Genomic DNA, 10,074 nt, shown 5'->3' with positions numbered 1-10,074 from the left:
ACCTACTATACCTATAATTTTCCAACAAAACTAAGTACAAACTTTGACCAATGTTCTCTAATCTTGTTGACTTGGTCATATGTATATGATTTGCCAAAAAACTTGATTTCATTAGTTGGTCATTGCTGAATGATCTCCTTCATGAATTTCAGCACGTAATAGCTGCAATCTAGCTTGTTTATTTGGCATGGGGTCAACAATTAAAATGAAGTAAACATATAAGTATAACCGTAGTTGAAATATGAATACATTACACATATAATTGTTTGAGATGATTTCTGCCAATACATTTATATGAGTCCACTTGATTTTGTGTTGTGGTAACTTGTTTCTAGAACGATTACAACTTCTGTAAACTTTTATCGCATTAAAAAATAGAAAATGTACTTAATTACTAAACAACTAGGAAAATGAAAGTGTTAACTAAAAGTTTAAATGAGTAGTCCACTTACCTAGAAAACTATTTTTTCATAACAGAATACTTGTTTGGATCACCATGTGTCAATGAGTCAAAGTAGTATATTTCTTCATTGACGCAATTGATGAAAACCAATAGTCAATGATGTCTAACAAAACATATATACATGATTAGGAAATGTTAAACACAACAAACATACTATAGACGGGAATATAAAAGACAATTAAAAAAGATGCAAGAAACAAATTTGCAGCTTCTTTATGAATGAGGAGAGTATCTGCAATTCATTTTGTCTATTCCCCAATCGTATTGTTGTCACTCGACACCATAACGGTAACGTGTGAGGATATGAACATCACATTTTTCTTAGTTACTGAAACAACATTTTCATACAAGTATCTGATATATATAACACAAATGTTAGCAAATTATAACACATCACCATGCAAAAGGGAGAAGTTAAGAAAACATAATTTACCCCATATATACACATATAGCAGTTGGACCTATACGTTCATGTTTATTTACTTCCCGAACTTCATTTTCCAACAAAACTTCTTTTTTTTTCTTTTTGCCTTGTATTGCATTCTTTTTTGTTACTTTGTGTTTTCTTCCTTCTATCTTCATCTCTTTTGGTGCCATGACAAATTATAAAAGGAGACATGAGACAAAAGAAAATATACAAAACAGAACATGAACATACTCATATAGAAACAAATACTCTTACTAATGAAATAGAACATGAAGTGAACCACAATATTTATAGAATAGCAACCATAAATATTTCAAGAAATGAAGAGACACATAATTACTCAACCATTAATATTTCAAGAGATGAAGAGACGCATAATCATTCAACCATTATTTCCAAGAAACGAAGAAACGTATAACCACTCAACCATTAATATCTATGACACTTCAAAAGTCATATACAATCAACAACGCATAATTAAGAAAGCGTTGTTACTATGTCACCTTCAACTTCGCTTATTCAATGTTGCACTGTGGAATTGATGAATATTAATAACACTTCCTATCATATACGCTATTAAACTTAACTCATTCAAGCCAGCACTAACGTTACTGATGTTCAATATGCGCTGTTGTTAATGTTCTTCCGCCTCATTTTCAACAACATTGTTCAAAATTGCGATGTTGAATGGTTGTTGTTAATTACGATATCTGGCGTAGTGTCATTTTTACTCTTTCTCTGAACTTCATAACTCTCCTTATCATCACCATCAAACTCCATAAAACTTTTGTATAAAATTTAACATGTGTGTATTATTTATTTTGTGAATTGTGTAATTCAAGTTTAACAACTTCTATTTATTTGTATGTCATGTTGTTTTTAATATTGATATTGGTTTTAATATTGTATTTTATTTTAATATATATTTTTAGTATTTGTTATGCAATATTTAGAATTAAAAAATTTATAGTAAAAATATATATGATGGTGAATATTAAAAAAAATGTATATTCAAAAATAGTAAAAATCAGTCAAAATAATCATTACATAAACAAATAACCTCATACCATTTTCTGTAATTTACTATGTAAAAAAATAATTTTCTACCTTACCCAAACAAAATATATTAGTTTATATTCAAGTTTCAGTTAATATATCTAAACATAAACAATTTATTATCTCATATTTTATAAATTGAAACTAAAAATTTAATCAGTAAGAAATGCACAAAGTCCATACAAAAACTATTATTTAACAAAGCCTATCTACTTATTTGAGGGGATATAAGTGTTTGTGACTTTTGAGTGTTATGTCCAGGATAGGTGGAAGACTAATGTTGTGCTGTGTGCGAGAAATTTCCGAATGGTAGAACATGTGAATAATATTTTGAAAGGAGGACAAGACTCAAGTATAAAGGAAAAAAATGTTGATTAAATGGTATCCAGTTTCCTGGTATTAATATGTAACGAGAACTTAGTATTTTTTTTAATATGGACTCATCTTATAAGTAATCAATTATTTCCTTTTAAGATGTATGATTGTTCTTTTAAATAAGTGTTACTTTAAAGAATTAAATTCACATTTTAATTATTATAAAAATCTAGTAAAATTTTACACCATTATACCAACATTATACTCAAATTTTGGTATGATATTAGTACTGCACATTATGATAAGATTATAATAAAATATTATAATCTAAATTACTATACATAGTTTATTATATTAAAAAAATGTCAACTTGATAGACATATAAACTTTATGTATAACAGAGAGAAACCATTTGCTTCATCTTTATTTTAACTATAAGTTTAGGAAAATCTAATAATTTAAATGTACTCACTAATTCAAATAATTTAATTTCCTTAAAATTGATAGTTAAGATGTGAAATAAATTTATTTGATATCCGGCAAGTGATCATCTCCATATGTACACTATAGTAGGATAGTCTTACCTTTTTATTAAAAAAAAAGTAAAGTTAGGTTAGACGCTAACCCGGTTGAATAGTTGGTTCCTATATGCCCACCTTATTCTGACACTACTTTTACATCTGATGTCGTCCCACTTCCCCCATTTACTAATTATATATTATATTGACCGAAATTCTCTTAAATTTATTGATATTATATAAATTATTTCTAATTTTTTTACATTTACTTTCATTTTTATAATTTTATTATACTAATCACTCATGCACGAGAAATAAGTGTAATCTTTTAAACAAAAAATGTGATAAATACAATTAATTTAAACAAAATATGAGATGTTGTGGAGACAAGTCCAAATAATATATAAAACAATGTATGTTTATTATTTTTTGTTACAAAATGCATCTACAATTATAAAGAGATATTGTTTAAATCGCTCTTATACTATATCGTAATGAACCAAAAATAATAAATAGATATTGAGTCGTATATTATTTGGACTTGTCTCCACAATATACCATCTTTTGTTTAACTTAATTGCATTCATCACATTTTTTTGTTTAAAATATTACAATTATTTCTTGTGTATGGGCGAAAAATGTAATGAAAGTATAAAAATTAAGAGGCTTATGCATATATAAAAAAATAAGGGGTAGTTTGTGTAATTTAGTTAAACTTAGGTTTGTAAGTATAATTTACTATTTATTATTTATCAATTAATAATAAGTATTTATTATCTACATACTATCAATGTAAATTTTATACACAATCATTATATCATTCATCAATATTTTATTTGAATCATTATTTTAAAGAATCTAAGATGATTAAATATAAATAATAAATGATATAATGATAATATATAAAATTCATATACATATGTTATTTCTCTAATAATAATTACTAACTAAAAACGTAAATAGAAATCGAAAAATATTAAAAAAAGGAAGAAGTTTATTCGATACGCTTCGCAAAAAGGCAATCTCGACCTCCTAAACCTTTGTCCAAATCGGGTCGTTCAGAACATTTCCAATTCCCTAATATAACATCAACGGCCAAGATTCAGTTAAAACAAAAAGTCTACAAAGGACTTGCTCACACCTAATCCCTACCACAAATGAAAAGTAACCCGCGCAAATTTGAATCATTCTGCCACTCCTATCTCCAATAAGGCAATAACCTATCCCATTTTTTATTTCCTTTCAAAACACTTCAATTTATATTTAAATAATTTAGAGTTTTATACTCATTCATTGTAAATAGTATAAAATTTATATATAATTAATACATTATCAATCGTACATTACTTAATTTTTGAAATTTAATGATAATTAAATATAAATTATAGATTGTATGTATAAAACTTATACATTTTTCTTAAGTATAAAATAAATGATAAAAATATACTAATAATAAATAAAAAATTATGCACGACAATGTAAAGATTTACACGTGGGTAGTATAGCATCATTTATTTATATTAATGATAATTTAATATTAATAGTTGATGAATCAATAACTATATAATTTTTTCAATTATCAATGTATATTCTTTTTCTTTTTCTCATGAAAATTATATATTATCATATATTTATATAGAAATTAAGTCATGCATTAAATCTATATATTGGTATTTATATATGACTAAGAATGAAGTCATAAGAAGAAAGAGATTGGAAAATTGACAATGAGGAGCAAAAGCCAGAGAACTGTGAAGAAGAATATGAACAAGATGAAGGGAACTCTCACTACTACCAAACACTTCCAGCTTCCACTAAATCAATTCTCCTTTTTACCCCTCCAACAGAACACTTCTTCTTCTACCCCTTCCACGTTCCAGAACCTTCTAGATCTACAATCTCATCACCACGCTTCTTCTTCTTCTTCTCAGTTCACCGTCACAAATGACGCCGCCGCCGTCAATGTTAATATCGCCGCCGTGGACGATAACAATAAAATGGACTTCATTCTCAGTCAGGACTTCTTTTGGTAGTTACCTTATTCGACGTCGTTTTGACCTTTTTTTGATTCCAATGTTCTGAACAAAAAAAAATATTTTTTTTTTGTTTTTCAGTACTCCAGATTACATAACCCCTGATAATCAGAACGATTTCAATAAGGTAATGTGTTGAATCAAATTTGTGTATACCTTATGCATTTTCACATAAAAATAATATAATTTTATTTTTTAATAATTTTATCGTGTTATGCTGTGCAGGAGAATACACCTTGCCCTAAATCACCGGAGAAGATAAACACTTCGAAAAGCAAGAGATGTCGATTGGGTAAGATTAGTTAGATATTGTTGCTATTCTGCATTTGAATTGAAATAATGAATAAAGTTAAATTTGTCTTTTATAAAAATGTGCCCTATTGACTTTGTTAAGTGTCTAAGGAATTAAAATTCTCAACTTGGTCCGTAGTGATATTAATTGATGATCAAAATCGTTCCTTGCTCAATGTTTTGAGCGACATTTGAGATTATCAGTGTCTGCTTTCAAGTTGGATTTTAGATGAGAATGAAAAGAAAAGGAAAGTTTCAGAGCCATGAAATACACTTGCGAGATGACTCTGGCTCTGAAGCCTTTCATTTCTCTTCCTTCTCTTCCGAAACCTAACTCGCAAATGGAACCTTAGGGAAATGGACTACTTTGGGTGTAGCCTTTACAAACTCATATTACTTGTTCTGAGAGATTGTTCTTTGTGCCTCTCTGCACTGCAGGATGAAATTTGCTTCCCACAACGTCTTTCATATAACCGCGTATCATAAATTTTAATTGGTGAATAAATACTATGGTGTAGGGTAGTTAAATCATAACTATGGCATAGCCGCATAGGGTTAGAACATGGCATGGATGGTGGTCACATTTTCATTGGGATTTTGACAGTTTTAAGACTGATAGATTACTATTTAAGTGTTTGGGTGTGTGGGGAGGTGCATATTTAAAAAATGCAGGAACTACCAAACTAGGATTATTTTTTAATTTAGATTTTAACAGTTTTAGATGTGATTTTTTTCTACAAAATTATAGATTCTTTAATTTGTAGTTGCACTCCTTTGTGAACGATGACATGAAATGCTTACTCTCAAGAGATGTACTCACCCCTTTCCAGTGAGGTAATGTTTTTGGTGTTACCTTATGAAGGGAATGTAATAGTGAAAGGGAAGTACATCTTTGATCTCTTATGCCAGATTCACGATTGGAATTATGAATGTGATCAACCACTGAAATTATCTTATGCTGTTAGAACTTCAAATATCTATTTGAATTTTACAATATAGTTTTCTAATTCCTCATCCCATGGCAGTAATTTAAAGTATCATAAACACAATGACCAGATAGCACTATGAAGCTACTGTTTACGAAATATCTATAGATTCTGTCGTTCCAATAGGTGGGTGAAACCCATAGTGAGTTGTCGATACTTAGACTTTGAAGTTAAGTTCATACATGCCTGGCAAAAGTGTAGGATCTTTGTCAGAATTACCGTTTGCCTTGTTCTTTCTTACTCTTCACTCAGGCAGTTTGATACATATACATGTATCTCGCAAAGGGTTATACTACCACAAAATTAACTATTGCTATTCGTTTTTTCTACATTTCTCAAGTATATAAATTTATTAATCTGTTTTCTCTAACTGATGTTCACTTAATAGATGCTATCTCAGCAAACCCATTCAGCCCTATGTTTTCAAGTGACCATCAAGAAGTTGCAGAACTTGGAAAGGACTATGCTGCAGAGGAATTAGCTTTTGAGAAAATAATAGTGGATGATAAACCAAAGGCTCCAAATTATGTCTCACATTCTGCAGTTGCATTGCGCTGCAGGGTTATGCCTCCTCCTTGCATTAGTAACCCATATTTGAAAGAAGTTTCTAAAAAGGAGACAGATCCCTTTGGAAACCAAAGATCAAAATGCGCAGGTATAGTTTTGGTCAGTTCTTTCTGACTTGTGAGTCATTTTTAATCATTGTGCATTAAGTTTTTGCAACCCTAGTGGTATTATATCTGTTCGGTTTTTATTCACATCTCTTGCAATTTTCTAAGTGTGTAATGATAGAATTGCAGGTCTCTTCCCTCCAACTATTGGTGGTGATGGTCTTTCACGCTACCACACTGAATTTCATGAGATTGAGGTATTGTGTTTTAAATATATTGTAATTGCCATGGATTGTTCTGGATTGATATTACCTTCAGACATTCAACTTTCTCTTTTACTTTCTAACTTTTCCTTTTTCTTATCAGCAAATTGGTAGAGGGAACTTTAGTAGTGTTTTCAAAGTATTAAAGCGAATAGATGGCTGCTTGTATGCTGTGAAACACAGCTCCAGACAATTACGACTGGAAACAGAAAGGTGGCATTTTGTACCTATAAATGATTCTTCCTTTGGATTTAGTTTAGCCACTTATACCAGTCTTTTTACATTGCAGGAAGAAAGCTTTAATGGAAGTTCAATCTCTGGCAGCATTAGGTTTGTATATTAAATTATATTTCCCCTCTTGTTTCAGTCTACGTGGCGCCTTCAATTCTAATTTGTTTTCCTTAATTTTTTGACTAACTTGCTACTTTAGGGTCTAATGAGAACATCGTGGGATACTATTCTTCATGGTTTGAAAATGAACAGCTCTACATTCAGATGGAGCTATGCGATCACAGCTTATCCATCGAAAAATGCTCTGCATTATTTACAGAAGGACAAGCTCTAGAAGCTTTATATCAGGTGAACTTGCATTCATAATCTTCTTAAAAATCCCCTTCTGTGTATGCTTCATTATACATGCACCATCTCAGGCTTATCACAGACAAATGAAAGAAGTGGCAATATATGGTTATCAACCCTATTGTTGATATCTGATGGAGTTTCCTTTTATTCTGTCTCTCTTTGATGCTTCACCTTTTGATTGCCCTTCATAAGTTAACAAAATACGTTATTTATGTTCATATTTTGACTCGACACGAAATTTTGAACAGGTAGCCAATGCACTGCGATTCATACATGAGAAGGGAATAGCTCATCTAGATGTTAAACCTGATAACATTTATGTCAAAAATGGTGTGTATAAGCTTGGCGATTTCGGATGTGCAACTCTTCTTGATAATAGCCTGCCAATTGAGGAGGGTGATGCTCGTTACATGCCACAAGAAATCCTTAATGAGAACTATGACCATCTTGACAAGGTTGATATCTTCTCCTTAGGAGCTTCTATTTATGAGCTCATTCGCAGATTGCCTTTACCAGATTCGGGATGTCATTTTTTAAATCTTAAAGAAGGCAAGTTGCGACTTTTGCCTGGTCATTCATTGCAGTTTCAGAACTTGCTCAAGGTAACTTTAACCTTACCTGAAATTTTGAAGGGACTTGCCTTTGTTTTTGGATTTGTTAAAATATTGTAAATAATCATACCATGGTTTAGATACAAAATCAATTTTGTAATAAAATTGCCAATTATGTTGGCATGAATTTCAAACCACATTTTTATAAAAAGGGTGGCCAAGTGTACGAGGCTTCCACTTAACGGAGTTTGAAAGTGATAGATGTACACAGCTTTGTCCCTGCAAGTGATCAGATTGATTCCAGAATTTGAACTCGTGATCTTATCATGGTCACTAAGTGATAACTGCGCCAAACCCACCCTCCTTCAAACCACATTTATATCTTAAGTTATTTTATAAGCTCTCAATGTTTAAAGTTATGGGGCTAATATGCTTAATTCGGTTGATTTATCTGAATTTTTGTGTGATTCATATAGGTCATGATGGACCCAGATCCTGTAAAGCGACCTTCTGCTAGAGAGTTGGTAGAGAATCCAATTTTTGAAAGGGTCCTAAAATCATCAAAAAATTAACAAGCCACGGTTGTTTTGTTTTGTTTTATGGGTACTAGACCAATGTGTATGTATAAACGGTCTAGTTTATATTATGGTCAATTTTGTTACATGTCCTTTCACAAATGCACCATATTTTCCTCCAACATGGTGCAAGTGTTTTAAATGCAAATGGTCAAGTCAGTTATGTACACCGTAATTGTAATAATTGACCTAAAGATGTGGAAGTGGCAAATTGGTGAAGTACTCATGAAAATCTGAAATCCACGAGTAATTGACTTTTGTTGTTATACTGCACATTTAATACAGGATCATAGGCAAAGATTTTAAGGAAAAATTATTTGTGAACAAAAAATATGTTGCATATTTAAGTGTCTGGATTTTGAGCTAATGACTTAATCGCTTCTCTTCATCTTTTATCATATATATATATATAATATATATTTTATAATTGCTATTTTCTATACAAAATATATTTCAGTAAAAAATGTTGTAGTCAAATTAAATGAGAAAAAAATGTGTATATTAATAGTGGACAAGTTTTATATATTGTTATTGTATTATATACTATTTATATTTAATCATTATTAATTCTTTTAAAAAATAATACAATTTAATGGTGAATGATATACTAAGTTGCATAAATTTTATATTAATAGTTTATAGATATTATACTCATAATAATATAATTATTTTAATTAGAACAAGTTAATTTATACTCTTGGAAGCATATTTTTATCCTAAAGAGTGTATCATAAAAATAATTTATTATTAAATTTTAATTAAATATATGATTTTCAATCAATCCTACAAAATATCACATAAAGTAGTACACTCTTTTGATACATCACATATTACATATTGACCCTGACATATTATGTAAGAAATGCTGTAAACTATAGTAATCTTTGTTTAGGACTTTTGATTGACATAAACTTTTATGCTTTGGAAAAAAACACATCGGTTGTTCGGTAATTATTTAAAAAATGTTAGATTCTTATAAATAGGCATTTCTTCCATAATCAAAATTTTCTAGTAGCAACAAAGAAAGAAAAATTAGAATCAAGAAGCATATATATCACATAATTTTGTTAACTACTCCATTCATTTTATATTATTGTAAGGTTTTTTATAGATGGATTAAAAATGCTACTATTCCAAAATATAAAACCAATTCCTATTGGATTGAAATTTCTCGCTTTTTCGTTTAAAAGATAAAAATAAAGTAAAAAAAATCATTACATAAAAATAAAATAAGAAACCGAGAAAAAAGAAAACTCATATAACATTATCTTCTTATTCTAAAAATATATTTAAAAAAGTTAAACATTCCACCAATTGAATAAATACAATTACAAATGATAAATATTTAATACAAAATATTATATTTGTCATTTATAATGTACAAATCACACGTTTATGAAAAT

General features: G+C 29.5%; 1 protein-coding gene across 3 annotated transcripts; it reads left to right on the top strand.

Moving 5' to 3' along the window:
* Positions 4,475-8,830, top strand: LOC109328938 (wee1-like protein kinase). Of its 3 annotated transcripts, none has more exons than XM_019562584.1 (10): positions 4,475-4,808; positions 4,894-4,939; positions 5,038-5,104; positions 6,478-6,744; positions 6,890-6,957; positions 7,067-7,176; positions 7,253-7,293; positions 7,394-7,542; positions 7,794-8,147; positions 8,573-8,830. In XM_019562584.1, exons 1-10 carry the CDS (start codon positions 4,507-4,509, stop codon positions 8,666-8,668), a joined length of 1,500 nt encoding a protein of 499 aa, XP_019418129.1. In that variant the 5' UTR covers positions 4,475-4,506; the 3' UTR covers positions 8,669-8,830. The 3 variants fall into 3 exon arrangements, with proteins under 3 accessions (XP_019418129.1, XP_019418128.1, XP_019418127.1); XM_019562583.1 differs by having other exon boundaries at positions 6,475-6,738; positions 6,884-6,957; XM_019562582.1 differs by having other exon boundaries at positions 6,475-6,744.

Source organism: Lupinus angustifolius, chromosome LG16 (assembly GCF_001865875.1).
Source record: "Lupinus angustifolius cultivar Tanjil chromosome LG16, LupAngTanjil_v1.0, whole genome shotgun sequence".
Classification (NCBI taxonomy): domain Eukaryota; kingdom Viridiplantae; phylum Streptophyta; class Magnoliopsida; order Fabales; family Fabaceae; genus Lupinus; species Lupinus angustifolius.
This window is presented reverse-complemented; position numbering and strand designations above follow the sequence as displayed.